General features: G+C 46.3%; 2 protein-coding genes across 11 annotated transcripts in view; both read left to right on the top strand.

Annotated features, from left to right (window-relative positions):
• Positions 1-1,368: 1,368 nt before the first annotated feature.
• NOL11 (nucleolar protein 11) lies at positions 1,369-12,538 on the top strand. The gene is made up of 18 exons (XM_066200336.1): positions 1,369-1,513; positions 2,821-2,934; positions 3,647-3,703; positions 4,279-4,424; positions 4,682-4,739; positions 5,262-5,400; positions 5,806-6,015; positions 6,318-6,394; positions 7,095-7,218; positions 7,895-7,998; positions 8,250-8,327; positions 9,098-9,282; positions 9,526-9,651; positions 9,804-10,025; positions 10,516-10,594; positions 11,444-11,536; positions 11,833-11,940; positions 12,245-12,538. Exons 1-18 carry the CDS (start codon positions 1,376-1,378, stop codon positions 12,356-12,358), a joined length of 2,172 nt encoding a protein of 723 aa, XP_066056433.1. The 5' UTR covers positions 1,369-1,375; the 3' UTR covers positions 12,359-12,538.
• A 3,443-nt stretch (positions 12,539-15,981) lies between these two features.
• BPTF (bromodomain PHD finger transcription factor) overlaps positions 15,982-19,950 on the top strand; it is a 52,753-nt gene continuing 48,784 nt past the window's right edge. For 5 of the 10 annotated variants that reach the window (XM_066200319.1, XM_066200316.1, XM_066200313.1 and 2 more), the window contains exon 1: positions 15,982-16,753. In XM_066200319.1, coding sequence (XP_066056416.1) covers positions 16,117-16,753 — 637 coding nt within the window. In that variant the 5' untranslated portion in view covers positions 15,982-16,116. The remainder of the gene's footprint in view (positions 16,754-19,950) is intronic. The other 5 variants (XM_066200315.1, XM_066200321.1, XM_066200320.1 and 2 more) reach the window with 1 other exon arrangement.

The following is a 19,950-nucleotide window of genomic DNA, read 5'->3' as shown; positions in this document are numbered from 1 at the left end:
TTGTGAGGAAAGTTTAAAGCACTTACAGCCTCTCCTGAGTTCTGTTGTGCCCCAGCTCTGTGAAGGTTTTACCGGGGCAGGTTCCCCATCGGTCTGGCATTAGCCCATTCACTTGTAAATGACCATTCGGTGGACAAGGAAGTTTTTCAGTGGGAAATCTAATTCCTTATGCAGGCTTTGGCAGCTCGGTGTTGTACCAAATAACTGGAAAATACTGGAAAAGAGACCACTTGAATCCTCTCAGGCTTGTCTCCAAGTCCGTTAATTTTAGTCAACAGAAATTTCCCTTGCACAACGATTCTTTATAAGCTTTTGCACAGAGACCTTCTCCATAGAAACGAAGCATTCCCTGCTCCAGAGAACGGCAGCGCCCATTCAGGAGGGAAAAGCTCCAGAGCAGCGTGGGACGGGGCAGGGGAACAAAGAGGGGACGGGAAACGTTCTAAATTGGAAATCGCGCGGGGCAAAGGGGACAGAGCGGCCGGGCGGTGCCCAGGCTCAAAGGGACCCCCAGGGACCCCCCTGGCCTTTGACAGCTCGGGCTCCTATTCCTGGGAAGGGCTGCGCTGAAATCTGCGCACGCTGAAAATCCTGCACAGGCGAAGCCCCGAACGGGACCCTCCGGCTGCGCGGTCGGGGGGGCCGGGCCGCGCTGCCGAGGGGACAATCCCCGTGGCCGCGGCCGCTACCAGGGGACAGCACGAGGGGACAATGGCGGGGCCGCGCACACACCGCAAACGCGGCGGGCGGGGGCGCGCCCGCACCCCAGGGCAGCCTCCACCGCGCGTCCCCGCCAATCAGCACGGGAGTCACCGCGCCATTAGCATACACCGGCCGCCTCATTAGCATACTTGAACCGCCTCATTAGCATACACCGACCGCTTCATTTGCACACACGTGACCGCCTCATTAGCATACACGTGGTGCCTCTCCTTGGCGTGCACGTGACTCCTCATTAGCGTAGATCTGACCCCTCGTTAGCACAGCCCGGGCACCGCCGGACGGGCCGCGGGAACGGCGGCGGGCGCGGTGGGCGCAGTGCCCCGGGGCTGCCTGAGCACGGCCAGCGCCCCCGGGCCGCGGCTGTCCCGCCTCGTGCCGCTGTTCCGAGGGCAATCGTTTCCCGCGTTCCTCAGCTCTCACAGCACTTGAGTAACGAGTGTCTGACACGTTCGGGGCGCACCCGCAGCCGCTGCAGAGCCGCCCCGCGCGCCCGGGGGAAGGCGAGGCCGGGCCGGGCACGGCGGCGCCACGGCCCCGCGCGCTCCTGTCGCGACAGCGCCGGCCCCGCCCCGACCCCGGCCGGCCCCGCCCCGGGTCACGCGGGGGCGCGCGCGCGCCGCGCCAACGCTCGCGAGAGCCGGGGCTGGCCAAGATGGCGGCGCTGTGCGAGAGCTTCACGCTGCGCGGGCCCGGCCCCGGCGGCGGCGGCCCCGGGCTGTGCCTGGAGCCGGGCCCGGGCCGCGACCTCGTGCTGCTCACCGAGCGCGGCCGCGCCGCCACGCTCTTCAAGGTACCGCCCGCGCGCGCTCGGGGGGCGGCCCCGGCGCGGGGGGTGTCCCGGGCAGGGCCCGGGCCGCGCTGTTTGCCCTATTCCCCGTGTCCCGGCCTGTCCGGGCCGGCCCCGCTGTCCCCGGCGGGAGGCGCGCGGGGAACGGCCCCGGCCCGGCTCTGCCCCCTGCGCTCCCCCTGCTCGGGATCGCGGGGCCGCTCGGGCGCTTGTTCGCGTGTTGCTCCTTTGGCCGGTATTCTGTGTCCCTAAAGAGCGCTTTGCCGAAGGCGCGGGTACGCGCTCCGTGCAGTGCCGGGTCTGCGCTGTCAGCTCGGTGTCAGCTGCCGTCCTGCGGCGCCTCACTGTTCTGGTCTCTTGTTCACTAGACCAGAATTAGAAAGTTTAAGGCAAGTGTTTGAGTTTCTGGGCTTAGTTGACTATTGCATTCGTGCGGTTGGGGACTGTAGTGACCGGACAAGCAGGAAAGGGTTTAAACTGACAGAGAGTAGGTTTAGATTGGATACTGGGGGGAAATCGTTCCCTGGGAGGGCGGGCAGGCCCTGGCACAGGTGCCCAGAGCAGCTGTGGCTGCCCCTGGATCCCGGGCAGTGTCCAAGGGCGGGTGGGACAGGGCTTGGAGCAGCCTGGGACAGCGGAAGGTGTCCCTGCCATGGCAGCGGTGGCACCTGGTGATCTAAAGTCCCTTCCAGCCCATTCCATGGTCTGAGTGGGTTGATGGTACAACCTCCTTTGGGCTGTTTGTTCCCGCTGCCAAGACCACTGTGACTGACAGCACGAGTGTTGTAAATACACCCCGTGTACGCCGGGGTGAGGAGAGGGCTTGAGTGCCCTTGGATCACTCGGGTGTGGATCGCACAGAGCAGTTCAGGCTGCAAAACCCACTGCTCTTGGTCTCAATAACTCACCTTGAAACAGAAGGAGAAAAAGAACAAGTCTGTGTGTGACTGTATTAGTAAAAACAAATGACACTAGTGATAAAGTGAATATCTGCCCTTTGAAAAAGCTGTGCCTTGTACCTGTGCTTCATGGCATAGGTCCTTCAGACTGCTACTGGTCAAAGTTATTTCTTGGGTGAAAAGAAATCTAATTAATGTGGAGCTCTTTCCTGTTATTTTGAAATTGTTGGTGTTAGGGAGGGAAACGGGAATGCTCAAGAGGAATTTCTGAGTACAGCAGTTTCTGTATTTCAATATTCTCATTCGGGTCAGATGTGGCTGCCTCACCCTTCCTTTCTGTCATGAGAGGAGTCCCCAAAGTGGTCTTTCCTATGTTCCGTTTTAATTGCAGTGTCTCTGTTCTGACTGTAGATTTCGGATCAGAAGCCCCTGGGCTGTTGGTCGGTCAAACACGGGCAGATTCTCACCTGTCCTGTCGTGTGCAACTTTGAAACCCACGAGTACATTGCAGTTCATGACGACAAGGTGAGAGCCTTCATCTTTCCTTCGGGGGAAACAGGATCTGATGGGTCCTCCTGAGGGAACGTGGGTAGGAGAAAAAAATCAGCAGTGTGACATTTCTGGTTGAAGGTGTGGGCACGCTGGTGATGTGAGCAGTGTCTGTGCTGAGCACCGTGGTCCAGGGGCCTTTGAACCCAGGAGATTCTCAGTGCCTGGTGCACACACTCCCTCAGGATGAGTTCTCTCCCCTGTTGCAGCCTGGGTGGCATTTACAGCTGCATGCTCGTGGTACTGCAGTGGTTACAATAATTGACACTCCCATCCTTGTTTTTCTGCTCTTGTTTCACAGTTAGAAGTTTCTCTGTGTACGTGTAGCTTTTCTTAGATCATGCTGAGCCTTTGGCTTTTCATTGTTGTTGATGAAATATCACTCCTGGCCTTGCATTGCTTGTGAAAATCAGGCCGTGTGTATCTCACCCGTCTCCACCACTTTGATTAACTTTCATTCAGAGTTCCGCTGTGTCTTTTCCTTTATTCTTTCCTGTCCTTTCTTTCCAGTTCAGGATTTCTGAGCTTGGTTTCTGTTCCTGCTGTTTCTGCTCCCCCCGGGGCAGTTCCCACTCAGGTCACTGTGAATACTCCCCGTGTGTTTTCCTCCTGTTGCGGTTGCAGGTATTTTGAGTGCTGAGAAGTCTGTGTGTTACTGTTTTACCTAAAAATGATGCTTCTCTTAAAGGTTTTAAGAATATGGAAGAATGAAGACGTTAACCTGGACAAAGCCTTTAAAGCAACAGTAAGTCTCCTTCATTTGTTCTCTTCTATGTGTTTTGGGTCCTGGTGGAGGGGAAAAGTGTCCTAATTCTCACACTGTTGGCCATATTGCATTTTAGCCTAACTTGTGCTTCATGATGTTGTGGAGTATTGCAGGGAATCCATTTGCACTGACTTTATCACCGGAGTGTTTATCTTAAAGTGATTGTTCTGCCAAGGCCAGCATTTCTGAGGACTTTCTAAAGATGATGAATTGTGTTCAGTTACAGATCTTTCTGTTCTACTGGCTGATGTATTAAACATCACTTTGTGTATTGCTGTAGAGCAGTTGTGTGATCTCCTGACCCTGTCAGATTTGTTTTCTGCTGTGATTCAGGCACGTGATGCTCGTCAGGACATTTTCCTGGATTTTTGCTGGGTCATGTTTTGCATTGTTTGTGGCATTTCAGCAAATCAGCAACAACTAGATCTACGTTATTAAGAATCTAAAAGGTTCATCATTCTTCTGTTAGAAGTTCATTGGGGAAAAGACTGACTGAGGCAGTCAGTTTGCAGGGTAGTGCAGCAGAGACCAGAGGTGTGTGTTTGCTCCTGCAGCTGTCGGCAGATGTGTACAGGATCCATTCCCTGCCCCTGGGGGGGCCCGTGGTGCTGTTCCGGGGCGGGGCGGTCCGGACCCTGGACGTGCTCCTGGAGGCTCCTCAGCAGGACATTGAGAACGTCCTCTCGGGGGAAGCCATCAGGTGAGTGAGGCCACCTGGGGATGGCTCCTGCTCGGAGGAATTGACTGGCATGATGAAAGTTGTTCCCTCTTTTGAGGACATGGGGGGAGATCAGAGACCAGGGTCGTGGGGTTGGGTGTTTTCCTCCAACACGTTGTTTTTAAAACCTTAGAGTTACTTATAGAGTTTTCCTAAAAATGAGAAAGTGCCTAAGGAACAGTGATATGACTTTTATGTCATGGAATTTGGAGGATGTTCATCCAGCTTTCTGGTTTTAGGTGGAGTGGAGCTTTTATGGAAGGCCAACAACCTGTCTTAATTTTCACTACTGAGAAAGTGAGTTAAATACTTTTTATTTTAAAAACTCTCGAAGCAGGAAACCTGAGTACTTTTTTCAAAATCCATCACTGGTTTCATTTGATTTTTAGAGCTCTTAGTGGAATCATTATCCTGATTCAATCAATGCAGCAGTAAAATGGAAATTGTGTTGCATTCAGGGCTGAGAAGCTGAGTTCTCACAACATTTAGTAAGGTGAACTACAGTAGATATTGTGTGACACTCCATCACTTATTGTGAAGAACTGCTGAAAAAGATGTATGTTTTTAAAAAAGGAAATATACATGAATCTGTCTTTATGCAAATGCTTCTTCCTGTAAATCCATTTGGTGCCTCAAATAAGAATTTTCTTTACTTGTTAGAGTCTGCAGACTGTTCCAAATTATTCTGTATGTTCTATAGAGAACACAATTTCCTAATTTTGCACAACATCCAAAGTTAAGCAGTACTGATACCTGAATTTCTGTTACATCTTCTTTGTGTAAATAAAGGGAAAATTTTCTTTTCTTTTTTTATTTCAGGATGGGGATTTTTTTGTCTATGTACAGAAACCTAAGCTGAGTAGTCTACACAGATACAAGCTGGAGCAACAGGAATCAGCCAAGCCACTGTGTTTCACAGCACATATAACAAACCAAACTGTCACACTTCTGTGTTTGTGTAAGTTACATTTGTTAATGGGTTGTGATAACGAAGCAAAGAATTATATCTAAGGACAAAAAATGTTCATATTTATGAATTGTTGTTTAATATTTTTAGTTTTTTAAACTTCCTAAAACAACTTGAAGTAGTAATTAAAGATTCCTGATACTTTAATGGCTGCAAAGGCCAACTGTTCCTAGCTGTGATCACTTGTACACTGCAGATCTCACTACACCTTTAGTGCTGTTCCTTTATTTTGCTGCTTTGGATCATAAGAAGTCCTTTAAATGTCCTGTGTTAATTCTTCTTTTAGCATTCACTGTATATTGTTCTTTTTGGATGTCCTTTTGCCATATGATATCAAACAGTTTTTTTCCACAAAAAACAATTGGGAAAGAGTGATTATTATTTTTCCTTTGGCAGATTCCAATGACTCTGTGTACCAGGTTCTGATACCTCTGCAGCAAGATACTGAAGAAGAAGAGGAAGAAGAAGAGGAAATTTTGTCCAAGTCACTATTACTAAACCTTTCAGTATCTGGAGCTGTTCTGAAAGGAACATCTTTGGTTGTCCTGGACAAAGACCATGTTGCAGTGTTGGGCAGTCTTGCTGCACCTGGGAAAGAGCCCAGAGGTAACTTGAAAAATCATGTTAAGATGTTGTAAGGTCTAAAATTTCCTTGGGTAAAGCACTAGGTGGGAAAATTGTGCTGTCCCTCTTGTCCCATCTCCTGATTTAAAGCTCTTCACTGGAAAAGCAACTTTTCTTTGAGTTGAGATTTACCTTGAGTGATGTAATTCCTAATGCTAAATACTGCCTGAGCTGTTTGGAAACAGTTATTTCTGTTTCCTCCGGCGTTTGTAACTGAAAGTAGCAAAGGCAGATGTAGCACTTCTGTTGCTCTTTTGGTCTCGTCTCTCTCTTATTTCCCTCAGAGTGCCTGACCATATGGAATACAAAATTTCAGACGTTGCAAACCTCCAAGGAGCTGCCCCTGGGGACCAGTGGCCAGGTAAAGCTCAGCCCTGGCTTCGGCATCCTCGAGTTTTGTCCATTTGACAACAGGGAAGGGAGTGTTGGGCTGCAGAGCTCTGCTGCTGGAGCAGGAATTGCAACATCTGCACCAAAATTAATACTGAGCAGTTTCTGTCAGAATGTTCATTGGGAGAGTGGTGTCCTGTAGGAATTTCTGTGATAATTTAGCACTTTGTCACTTCTTATGGTCATGATTATTTGGTGTGAATAAAATCACCGAACACAAAACCCAGCAGTGTCTGTTCTGTTCAGGCAATTTGCAGTTGAAGGCCTAAATGATTTTATGAACACCTGAACAGCACTTCAAGCCATTCAAGGGTCAGATAGGTGAAATGACACCTAAGGAATAAATGCACTAGTGAACCAGAACAGCTGACTCCTTTTGTCTAAAATTGCACAAGAGGAAATTTAAAAAAGGAAAATTTCAGTGGACTTAATGCCTTGGAGCAGCCACTGTATTTTAGGACATCCCTGGAAAAATACTCAACACTTTAAATTTCTGTATTTAAAATCAGCAGTTAATGAAGGTTTGCTAAAAAATGTTAAACCTACCGAAAATCATTTTAAATAATCTGATCACTGACTTCCAGTTGAAGTTTACAGTAAGGAGTTACACATCACTGCAGGAACTCACTTCTCTGCTCATCTCAGTAATGATACATTTTAATATTTCGCAGTTGTGGTGTTATGAGGAAAAATTTTTCCTAATTCATGGGAAAGTGCTGACTGTAATTTTGTACAAGTGTGAAACATCATCCTTGGCAGCTGCTGTGGGAAAGCTCAAGGACAGTCAAACCCCTGGTAAGATTTTTTTTTTTTTTTAAATTACAGTGTAAAGATCTTGTAAAAAGAAGATGTCTGAAAGTGTATAAAAATCATTTTAACACAGTCCCATAAAATTAGTTGAATCTGAACAGCTTGAAGCAACTTCACACTGTGCTGTGTTCCTGGCTGTTACATTTACTGGTGCTGGGAACAGCAGAGCACACAAATGTCTGAATTTATTGTGGCTTAACTTAACCTGGGTTGTCATTCAGATACTGGAATTACTGAGAACACTGGAATGCTGGTGATGAATACTGAAAGCAGTGAAATGCTGTTTCCTGAAATGTATTTTCAAAGAGTTTGTAATTGGACAGGGCAATGTCAAACCTTAGTCTGTGAACTTCAGTTTAAAATTGTTCTGTCACAGTGATTTTAATTAAACACTGCATTGGTAAAACATTGCAAGTAATGCTCAGGATAAATTGTGTAATAACTTACTGCTCTTGCTCCCAGAGGCAAAATGGAAAAACAATATAAAAAAGGTCATAAAATTACTTGCTGCTGAAATAAAACTGGCAACTTTCTTGGCATAAAATCACTTGCATTATAGTTTAGAAAGTATCTATTAGCATAAGAAGTTAAAGCAATATTCCTACTTCAATAAATGTGCTGTAAGTGTTATCTTCATGGAGTTTCATTCATGTGTTCCCAGATGTGTCCACGTTTTTGAACTGGAATACCCTGGAAGATGAGGAGCTGGTGGTTTCCTTTCAGTCCCAGGAGTCTGTAGCTCTGAAAGCAGAGTCCAGAATGAATGTAAGTTAGCAGCAGGGTCGGTAGAGGTTGTCGTTTGTCTTGTCTCTTCCCCATGCTGCTGCTTTTGGGTGTTGCAGCAGAAAGAAATTTCACTTTATCTGTTACTGATTGTTTCGATCCGTGTTTCTGGAATTGGGGTTAGTAATCGTAGTCTGGACACCAAGTTGACACATGAAGTGTCCCGCTATCTTGCTTGAAATCCTTAAATATTTTGGAGCTGAATAATAACTCTGTGTTCTTCTTTACCACAGTTAAGATCAAGAAGGAGCACTGTTGGTGGAGGACAGCCAGCGACCTTACCAGTTGGGCAGCTCTTACTAAATTTCAAAGTAAGTAACTCAAATATCCTCAAGTAGTGTTTAGGCACTCTCAGAATATTCCAGGTGTCTCTTAAGCTGTTACCTCTTTCCATGTCCACTTGCACATAGCAGGTTGACCAAGCTGCCTTGAACAGGTGAGGTGAAGGATGTTGTTATTATCATTATTGTGCAAGAACAGCATTTGGGCGTGATGAGATTAAGTTTTGTCACAGGAGCGTTTTGAGAACTGTACAATACAGGGCTTACAACAGCTGAGTTCTGGAAACTTGCACAAATGTGTTCATTTTTAATGACAGTCTCTTTCAGTAAATAAGGGAGGATATTTCCTCTGAACTTTGCTTGTTTAGGTTCTTATTAATGGCTTTAATTATGTTGAAGGCACTTTGGCTGTAGGAAGTTGGAGGAATTGTCAGGAATTCCACTGCAAATACAGCAATAAGCTCTTTAGTTGCTTTCTAGAACTTGCTGCAAGTGCTGTGATAGGTCACACAGGAAGGAAAATTTATCTGCAGAGTTGACCTGTGCCTGGACACCTTGGTATTGTCACTGATGTAACTGGTGAAAAATCCATGAGTAGTTACTGCTCACCTGAGTTCAGAGTGAGGAGTTTCCTCATTGGCTCTTTGATGCGAGAGAGAAACTATCCTATCAAAGCACAGAGTGGTGAGGGATTTCTGTACATTTCTGTAACTTGAATTCCAAAATAGGTCTGCTTCCACAGGGCAGTTCTCAAACATGTGCCTTGCACTTCTGAGTTGCACAGTATTTGTCTTTTCCAGAATGCTTCTAATTATGTGTTGGAAAATGAATTGAAAAAACTGGTGGGAAGAGCACCAACCCCAGATCTGCAAGCCAGCATTGGCAGTGTGGTCACTGCCCTCACAGACAGATGTAAAGGAAATCCAAAGTACTACCCTCAAAGTTTCCTGCAGTACATCGTTGAAACCCATGAGTTGTCCTACAGGTAGCGATTCTGCATTTTTTTAAAGTGTAAGGAGTAGTCTTTAAAATTAAAATAAGTAGAAATAAAGTTCTTTATAAGCTGCTCTTGAATTACCAGAATTTAATACCAAAGGTGCTTATTTTCTGATGAAATTGATGTTTTACATAAAAATCCATCTGGGGAGGAAGACTGGTACTATTACCTTAGTCATCAGTGTAATTCTCAGTGTGGACTGTGCAACGTATTAATTTCACATTCTTATAGTTTGTGTCCAGATTTAATGGCTGTTGCTTTGGAGAAAAAAGATATGCCTCTCTTACAAATGTGCCTAGAACGGTTTCCAGATATTCCTGAAGAAGTTACTTATACCTGCCTGAACGCCTTTCTAAGGTAACTTGAAATCAGATTTTCCTTCTTTCTTCACCAAATTTTAGTCTGGTTTTCATAATAAGCTTCAAGGAGTTCATTATGTGTGTTGATGGCATTGCTGATTTTAAAGCTACCGATTAAAAGTGTTAAATGTCTGAATTTTTCTTCCACAGCATGAGTGAAGCCCATCTTCAAACTTTAGATGTAAATGTGGATTCTGTGATCTGTTACATTGATGTTGAATTGGACGACAAAGAAGTTAAGACTGAAATTGTAGAAAATGGTTTCAGTGCGGAGATGGAGCAGGACATGTGTGATACCAAAATGCCAGAGGAAAGCCACTTCAGGAGTGGTGGGGAATCCTGCCCTGTTGGGCTCCATAAGGCAGCACTGCTGTATCCTCTGTGGGGAAGGGAAGCCAGAGCACTGCTGTGCTGGGGTTGTTTATAGTTGGGATTGCCAAAAGGCACATCCTCTGTTATTGCTGAAAGTTTCTGAGTTCTCAAGAAGAGCAGTTCCTACTCAGTGGAAAAACTGTTTAAAATATAAATAAAAACGTTTAGCTTTTAGAACGTATCTACACCCATTTAAACTTAGTTTTATTACACTTTTGCAATAATTTTTCTCTGCTTAGGAGAGGAGATGTCAGTGCTTTGGATATTTGCCTGTTAAAACACATCAGGCAGTTATACCCTTGTAGTGGACAGAACCGTTCAAGTAAAATCTGTCGTGATGGTTCAGTTGCTGTAGGTATTTCATGATAGAAATTAGATTCAAATAGAACTTGTCTCAAAAACCTGGAGAAATATTTCCTTTAGAATTCACTCTGGTTTGTAGAAACTGGTATTTTCCCTGCCGTGTTATTTCCTTAATAGCACTGCACAGAAATGCTGTTCTCCATTCAGCTTACACTGAAACATTTCTTTTGCCTCACCTGAAAAACCTTCCAGCTCAACAAGCTATTGTAAGTATTTTAATGTTCAAAAGTGTAAAAACTCTTATTATTTTGTGGTGAAGGAAAGGGAAGAGAGTTTTTCTATTGTATATGAGAAATTCACCATTCTTTCAGGAGTCTGAATAACAAACTAATGCATGAAAATCAAGTTAGGATGCCTAATAAGATTTAATATTAAGGAATATCACATTTTGCTACATAAGTAGTCTTCTTGATATTTGTAGTCCTTGCTTATTTTAGAAGATATAAGTAAGAAGCTCTCTTTATGACCCAGCATACCTGGAAAATGTTCATCTCCTGTTAGCAAGTAATACCACCTTTGCTTGATTTAGATGTTTTTAAAGAAAGGAAAAAGACATGGTAATGTAGTCAGTTCTGTCAGAAATGGAAGTTTAGAAAAGATGAGAAACCAAACTCTATATAATCCCAAATGTAATACCAATCCAGATCCCCTCAGTTTAGGAAAAAACACCACCAAGCTCCCCCATTTCTCAAAATTTGAAACATAACTTCAAGAATTGAGTGTACCTGAACATTTGTGTGATCATTTTCCAGTGATTTCAGAAAAACCCCACACATCAAAACAAATCTGATCTTAGCTCTGACACATCTCCTGGAACAGTGATTACCCCTGAATGTAATTTACACTGAATATTGGTGAGAATTTTCAAACATCCAGCTGTGGCTGGTGTAAGAGAACTGTAAAACTTGTGTAAATAGTATGCAGGCATCTGTGCTGCATTCAAAACCAAAAAATAAATTTATAAAAATCCTTGTGAGTATTGCCATGTGCAGGACAAAACCCCGTGGTCTGTTAATGTTTGTCCTTTACAAATGTTCTGACTTTTCTACTTTCAGCTATTTCTCAGGTATTTATATTACCTGTATGTGAAATGCAGTGAAAAAGTTAACACCACTCTTCCTGGAATACGCTCTCCCACAATAAATCAGGTGAGCAGCTCATGCTAAGAGCTCTACTTCCCTCCCTTTCTGGGGTGTGAAACTGAGTAGTTGGGAACATCTGAAATCAACTGACATCTACATTCATTCTACAAAGTGCTGTCAGTCAATGTAACATCTGTGAAATCAGATGTAACACTTTAACCGTCAAACCCCAAATATACTTTAAAATATGAACCCATGCATTTTGCATTAGAAGTTAATATCTCAGAGTTGAGCTTTTAAAGCCAAGTGTGTGTTATTTCCAGACTGGAAAGTGTAAATTTACTTTTCTTGTTTGTCTTCAGATCATGGATTGGATGTGCCTGTTGCTTGATGCTCAATTCACTGTCATGGTGATGCTGCCAGAAGCAAAGGAGTTGCTTTCAAACCTGCATAAGTTTGTGAGGGCCCAAGTAAGTTGCATCTTCTGCGATAATTATTTGATTTTCAGTTGGATTCAGAATATGGATGTTGAGGAAGGAGGGAGACAGACTACAATGAATTATATAGTGCATCAAATAATGTGTGTCCTCCTCTGTATGCCCCTTCCTGAGCAGGAATTGTAGTTGCCTCTGTCTCATTTGGATTTCAAAAACTGCTTTGTTTGGTTTAAATACCTTAAACTGTGCAGAACCACAGATAGTTCCAGAGTATGCTGAAATAGGAAAATAATTAAAATGTATTTTACTATAAACGTCTCTGTTTTCTTCTTTTCAGGTACGGTTCTACTCGGAACTCAACAAGATTGAGGGAAGTTTGCGGGAATTGCAAAGACTGAACCACCTGAGAGAATCTCAGACCTATTCCATTGAAGTGCTGGAAATCATTTGAATTTGAAATTCATTAACACATTTATTTTGTATTGATTCCTTTTATGACAAGGATGTATTAGCACTCCATATTGGGGCTGTCAAAAGTTGTTTTCTACATGGGAGGAGCCTGGTTACTCTGTAGCTACATGGGAGTTGTAAGTTTGAACCTTGTGTATTAAAATCTCTCTTTTTGACTGGATGAGTAGCTGGATGTTTGCTTATATTTTCATGTAGGATTTTGATCTACGATCATGAGAACTGCCTAAAATACCACACGATTCTTGGCTAAACACGAGATGGTTGTGGCAGAAATGCTGGCGGCATAACTTGCTGTCTTGGGCTGTATAACTTGGAAAGAGCTGCACACACAGTTAAAAGGCTCGAGTCACTTTGGAAGGTGACATGTTTCAGTTGTATTTACACAGTGTCAGTACCAAATGTATGTAAAAGTCTAAAAAAAGGCAACCTTGCAGTGGCAGCTGAAGATTTATACAGAGGAGGGTTTCTTGGGACTGGTTGCTTTCAATGTTTTGGACAGGAAAACCTATCTTGAATTTAAAATAAGAACATTCTTACCTACATCAGTTTGTTTTCTGTAAGTACTTTTTCAACTACTGAACACCTCAACTTAGTTAATGTCACCTATACTGCTTGAATTCTAGCATTTCAAAGTGTATCTTAGATTGGTTTTGACTCTCTTTGAAATACAAGTGATGAACTAAAGTTTTAAGTAAACAACATTTGAAGATTTTACAGGTATCTGTTGAATTATTCTGATGAGGCATTCACTTAAAGCTGACTTGTTGGAAGATACTTGTGGGACTATTCATCTGGAATAGGGAAAAATGGGACAGAAACATACTGCTGGATTTCCTGGAGTTAAGTACAAGATGGATTGTTGGGGACAAGATGATTGGTACATTTTCAGAACAGCAAATACAATGTTATTTTTACTAATGATGTGATTAAATATTAGTAGAATTCAGCATATCGGTATATTGATATACGTTGGTTTTCATCATCTAAATAAAATGGCAATTGGAACTATATTGAATTACCTCAGCAAAAGTCATGTAAGCCCTTCCTTCCCACACCTAACTTCCAGTCTCCTGCTGAGCTCTAGTGTAACATTACTCAGCAATGCCGTGGTGTCTTAGAAAAATGTTCCTGGAACCGATTTGAGAGCTGAGCACCTGAATGCAATTCCTAACACAAGTTATTGAAATCGTTTGGAGTGAAGGACTGGACAAAAGCATCTCAATAATCTGAGTGAGAGCATATGCTCACTTGTGCTGAATGCCATCCAGCTGTAGGTTAAGTTCTTCTCCTTCTCCTTGGAGAATGTAACTCACCCAGACAACAGCTTGGAACAACTGGGCTATTCATCTTCTCCGAAGTGAAAGGAGGCTTTTTCTCCCTCTGTCCTAAGGATGGAAGCAGGGTAAGGCCTCCACCCAAAAATTCCTCTTCCTGCTGTATTCAATTCATTTATAAATATGCTCATTTAACTCTACCAGGAGACTCCGTGTAGGAACTCCAAGTTCCAAATCAGTATGTTCTACTCTGAGTGGAATGGGCAGGTTTGGGGGCTGGGGTTGATTTCTCTGTGCTGAGCTGTGTAGTGGAAAGGAGTAATTTATACCCTGTCCCTGAAGGTAACATACCTCTCTGTGCACCTATTTCTCCACCTATAAAATGAAAATTATTAAGTCCTATTCAGTAAGCACTTCCACATCACCAGCTGATATGGGATGGGATTAAGAGACAGGGATACTCGGGTTCACAGTGCAAAAGCACATGATTCTCAGCACCTTTGAGCTACCACAAATACACAAAAGCTGCTGTATTTCAGAGGCGTTAATGCTCTCACAATGCTGCAGGCTGTGTGATTGGTGCAGTAGGTGCACTAGGTACCTTTGCTTGATGCTCCGTGGATAGATGGCAGAATGCATAGGTGTTTTTCCCATGATACCAGGAGGAGATAATGGAAAACGTGTGTCTGTGTATTCATGTATTTAAAGAGTTACCACAATCCTCTGCAGCCTTGTAAGAGGTAGCAAAAAATCAGCCCGACATAAGCAATGTAAAGGTAACTTGGAAAGGTTCAGAATACAAATGGAGTAGAAAGGTGTCAGTGGGGTTGGGCAGTGCTGGCTGCTGCTGCGTGTGTCATCCTGGGTTTAGACCAGGGCTTTGAGCCTGTGCAGCTGCAACACCGAATATGAAAGAGCTGCAGATAAAAAGCTGGATATAGTGTGCAAATTGGGCTAAACCCTGCTGCCGTTGTTGTGTGCTTGATGCTGTGGCAGGTTTCTGGATTTAATGAGGTGCTCAGCCTGAGCAACAAGTTAATGAACAAAAGGACTTCAAAAATTACTGTAGAAGAATGCTAATTAAATGACACATTGGACATGTCGCTGCCATGTTTGTGGCATGACCAGTGTTGGGTTTTACCTTGCTCTGGAGTATAAGCACGGGACTGAAAGAAATGAACATGTAAATAGACTGATTTTCTAATGATAAGACTTCTGGCTTTCTGAAATCCTGAAGCTGTCTCAATCTAACAATGGAAAGGAAGAGTGCTCATAAGAAATACAAGATGTTCGTGTGCCTTGGGCTTTCTTTCAGTTTGTACTGCTTTTGCTTATGAGACTGACACCTGAATTCGAATGGTGGCATTGGAAACCCAACTGTGCAACTGGTTTCGGTTGATTTTTAGCTCTTTGTGGGCTCTGGCAAATAGGACAACCAGAGGGAATACAAAGCAGATGGAGCCCATCTCTTTCCTAGTGTTCCAGAGAGCTGTAGAAACAGAGAACAGAGAAAGTGGATGGACAAAACCGGTGGCGGTGGGTCCCTGCGTGATCTCAGTGTCTGCCTTGCACGGGTGCTGGCTGTGAAGGGTGAGCTGTAAGAGGCGTTCAGCGGGCGAGGAGTCGAAGCACGGCCAGAGATGAGTGTCGGGGGTCAGGGGAGCTGCTCGGTGCCGGCGGCCGAGGGAAGCCTCTCCTGAGGGGACACCCGAATTGGGCGGGGAATGGCGGACGGTGCCGGGGGCGCCCCTCGCTCAGAGCCGTTCCCGACCGGCCCGGGGGCTCCCTCGGGGCGCAGCTCGAGCTCTGGGGGAGACCCCGGCCCCGGGCCCAGCGACTCTGGTGTGGGGAGCGGGTGAGCGCGGGGCAGGGCCGGCTGAGGGAGCGGCGGTGTCGGCACCGTGGGCTGGGGCGGCGGGCGCGCCGGGTGCCGGCGGAGGTGAAAGGGGCAAGCGGAGCATAAAGGGGCGACGAGCGGTGCCGGTGCCTGCGGTCGGTGCCGGGCTCGGATTCGGGTCGGGGGTAGACGCCGTTGTTGATGTCGGTAGCGGGGTCGGTGGTCGGTGCCGGTTCGGTGCCGGGTTCGGTGTCGGTGCCGGTGCCGGGTTCGGTCGGGGGTCGCCCCGTCGCGGCGGTTCCCTCACGGCCGCGGCGGGCGCGCCCCCTGGCGGCGGCGGCGGGCGCGGCGGTCACGTGAGGCGCTCGGGGCCTGGTGCCGCTTCCCCCAGTCAGCGCGGAGCGGCCGAGGCGCAGGCGGGGAACAAGATGGCGGCCGGCGGCGATCCGGAGCGGGGCGCCGGCGATTCGCGTTGAGCCGCGGCCCGCTCGGCCCGGCCCCCCCCCCCCCCGCCCCGGCCCCGCGCCCTCCGCGGGGCGCGGAGCTTGCCCGTAGCCGCCCGTCCGGACTCCGAGCGCCCTCCCGAGCCGCCCTTCCCCTCCCTTCCCCCTCGGCCAGCGCCCAGCGATGCGGGGCCGGCGCGGCAGGCCGCCCAAGCAGCAGCAGCCGGCGGCGGCCGCCGCTCCGGCGAGCGCCCCGGCCCCGGCGGGCCCCATCGGCGGGCTGCGCTCCCGGCAGCGCGGCAGCAGCCGCGGCAGGTGGGCGGCCGCGGCCCAGGCGGAGACGGCGGGGCCCAAGCAGAAGGGAGCCGGCGCTGCCCAGGCCTCGTCGCCCGCCGCCGCCTCGCCCAGGGGGGGCGGCAAGAGGAAGGCGGGCGGCGGCGGCGGCGGCGGCACCCCCGGTGGGGGAGGCAGCGGCGGTAAGGGCAGGGGCAGGGCCGGGGCGGCAGGAGCAGGGGGAGGAGGAGGCGCAGGAGGCAGCTGCAACAGCCAAGGCAGGGCTGCCTCGTCCAGGAGGAGCATCAGCAAAGTGGTGTACGACGATCATGAGAGCGAGGAGGAGGAGGAGAGCATGGTGTCCGAGGAGGAGGAGGAGGGAGACCCCGAGGATAACCAGGACTCCGAGGAGGAAGAGGAGGAGGAGATAATGGAGGAGGAGGACGACGACGACTCTGACTACCCCGAAGAGATGGAGGATGAAGACGATGCCAGTTATTGCACTGAGAGCAGCTTCAGGAGCCACAGCACCTACAGCAGCACCCCAGGTAGAGAGTCCGTGGGCGAACTCAAACAAGTCGAGGGCACCCCACATGCTCCCTCTAGGTTGGCAGATCCGGTCCGCACTCCCGTGCGGGGATGTGAGGGATGCCCGCGAGCACTCCCGGGGCAGGGCTGTGCGAATATCCACGGGCAGCCCCGGGGACGCGGGGAGCATCGCAGGATGCTCACAAACGCGTGCACGGAGAGCAGCGGGGAGGGCGGGCGGCACTTGCCGGAACAAGGGGATGCTTGGCAAATATTCCCGGGGAACCTGGTGACCGCAGAAATGCGCGATCCACCAGGACGTGTCGCAAACAATGTCAAAAGTGTTGCGGGGCATTCGCTTTAAATTTAAAACCAAGGGAAACGAGAGGCATGCCTTGCGAAGAGACCTTTTCGGTTGAATACAGGAAAAGCTGGCTTGTGCTTGCAAATACAACTTGGTGTTGAAAGGAAAGGAAGCGCATGTAAGTTGAAGTGGCTTAAAAAACCAAAAAGCCTCTAAACACCGAGAATTTTCAGGCTCTTGCGATCAGAGCTATAACTGGATCGAGGATCTACTGGCTTTAAGACAAAAGTAGCTTTCCAAGGAGGGAAATTAGGTGCATTGTTCAAAATGGAGATTGCATTGTTATAGTTTGGGGAAAAGTGCACAGGGCCTCATTGCAAGGATGTAAACCTAGTTTGAGTTCAACACAAAGATTAAAAGGTGGAGGTTGAGTCGGAGGTCTTGCATTTAAATACTGCGTTTATCTTAAGGTATGGCAACATATAAAACTCACGTTGGGGTTAAAATTCGTTAAACATAATTGTGATTTTTTTTTTTTTAAATCCTAGTGGAAAATTTTGGAAAATTTTAAGGCCTGCATTTATGTTTATCCTTAATTGGTTCATTCACCAAGCTTCAAAAATTCTTTTATTTAAACTTGAGCACTTTGGATTTATTTGAACTCGTTCCAGAATGGAGTTCAATCTTAGAATTTATTTTTTTTTTTTTAAACTCTCTGAACCAGGAGAGTAGTTCAGCTTATAGATAACCTGGTATGATTTGGGCTATAGGATGGCAGGCAGTGCTGTTGTTCCAGTGTTTGGCCAGTTTGGAAGGGGGGAGGAACAGGTTGTTGGTGTGAATGCATTGCATCTTAATTAAAAAAGGAATGTAGTTCCGAGTAGTTAGCTGATGACTTCTTAAAAGGAGGAAGTACTGGCTGCTAAATGTGTAATTTGTTTTTATTTTGGTGAGTTAATGATATCAGCTCATTCTGTGACTTCATAGTAGTACTTTTAAAAGCTCTGTATATTTGTCTATATATTTTTTAAAAAACTAATATCCATATGCTCCAGAACCCAAATGAATCACAATAACTACATACATTACTAAATTTATTTAGAGATAATTTTTTAAAGATGTTAGTTTACCTGTTGCAGGAATTGTCCTGCAATCAAATTGAAATTTTTTTAAATAAAGATTGCTATCTGGCTTCACAGAAGAAAAAAAGCTCTAAAATACTCTCTTGACTTTTAACTCTCCATTTTCTGCTTAGTTGTAATAACTTCCATTTTATTACTTTTTTTGGGAGTGCTTATGTCAGGGAAATAATATTTTTATGATTTTAACTGGCTAGGTCAGGATAATATTTTTTACATGAGCATCCAGGTTTAAAATGAGTTCTGCAGAGAATGGGTGTATGCCATTTTCCAAATGTGCTAAGTGTTTTGGCAAATCAGAAGATAGCTCTCTGTGCATTGTTGTACAAGCATAGACAGGTTTTATGTGGTATTTAGGTGTATCAGAAACCATTTTGATAATTTATCTGTTTATCTCTCACGTGGTCCGGATGATTTCAGTTAACTTTCTTAAGAGAAGCGTAAATGTAAGCATTTTTATCCTTAGGTGCTTTTGCTCTATAGCGAGTTTTTTGATAGTGAAAAGGTTTGTGTCGTTATTTTGGCAGTTTACTGCTGGTTCTCATTAGTTCAGTGTTCGCCTCAAGGTTTCCCTCTCCCCCAGACACGCTGTTGCCCTTCTGCAGAGAAAGTACCAACTTTTCATTCCCGCAGCTCATCCGTGCCTCGCGGTGGGCAAACACCTGCCTTGGGAGCGTGGCCGTGCAGGGGCAGCGCTGATGGCAATCCAGGTCTTGTCATGGTTTGGCAAGAGATGAGCAGAGCAGCACTGAGGGGCAGGGAAGGGTTCGTGTCTATCAGCCCCTCCGTGTCCGCCGGGGCAGGGCAGGGGGGACAGAGCTGTGTCTGCCCTTCCCCCGGGGGCTCCGGAGCTTTGGCCTTGGCTGCCCCCGAGCCCGAGTCGGTCCTTAGCTGCGTTCAGGTACGGGGAGGCCTTGTTTCATATCCTTGTCTTCCAGCCAGGCCAATGTAACAAGGAGACCAAGTTCCTGTGCTGAGCTGGAGGGCTCCAAGGAGCATGTCCTCCCTTGGCCCGAATGGCTCCTGGCAGAATTGTGCAGGTTTTTCACCAGAAGAGATGATGGACGATCCTTCTCCCCTCACCTTCCCTCCGTCAGTGCGACCTGAGTTACAGCCACTCCCAGGATGTCCTCTTAGGGGCTGCAGAGTGGTTTTAGAGCAGGCTATTGAATAATTGCCATCCTGGTCAAACTCTCCTGCCAACCAAGCTTTTACCCCTAAATCACATCCCACTCAAATGGGGGACGGACTTGGTGCAGTTTTTCGAACTTAACGTTGAACAATGAATTAGAAGATTACAGGGCAATGTCTCTGGCCAAGAAAGCCTCAGGTTTTGTGCTCTGATGGGGACTTTATGATTTATCTTGAACTTAGATGTAGAAGTACTTTCTACTATAATAGGATAGTAAAATTAATGTTATTGTAATATAAAATAATATTATTGAATTATTTAAAGAAGCAGAATCTTAGAAAAGATGAAATGTCTTTAATATACCACTTAGTCATGGTACACTAAAAACATACTGTGTGAATAACTTTTTTTTTTTATTATTCCTTTGGATGTACTTTTGGTAGAGGGATTTTGCATGTGTGTAATGTCCCTTCCCTCTCAGCCCTTTGCATCCCCAGAAGGTGGAAGAACTGTTGGGATAGGCCTCCTGTAGATCTTGTGTCACTAAACATTTTTGCCATTCCCTGTCCACTTGAGGCTTGTCACTGTTGCATTGTAGTTACTAATGATTTTTCAAATGTTGCAGAATTTTGAGAGAAGGGT

Source organism: Chamaea fasciata, unplaced genomic scaffold (assembly GCF_029207755.1).
Source record: "Chamaea fasciata isolate MVZ Bird 193981 ecotype frontalis unplaced genomic scaffold, bChaFas1.0.hap1 SCAF_19, whole genome shotgun sequence".
NCBI lineage: Eukaryota > Metazoa > Chordata > Aves > Passeriformes > Sylviidae > Chamaea > Chamaea fasciata.
The sequence above is the reverse complement of the archived record's forward strand: the minus strand, read 5'-3'. Positions and strand labels throughout refer to the sequence as shown.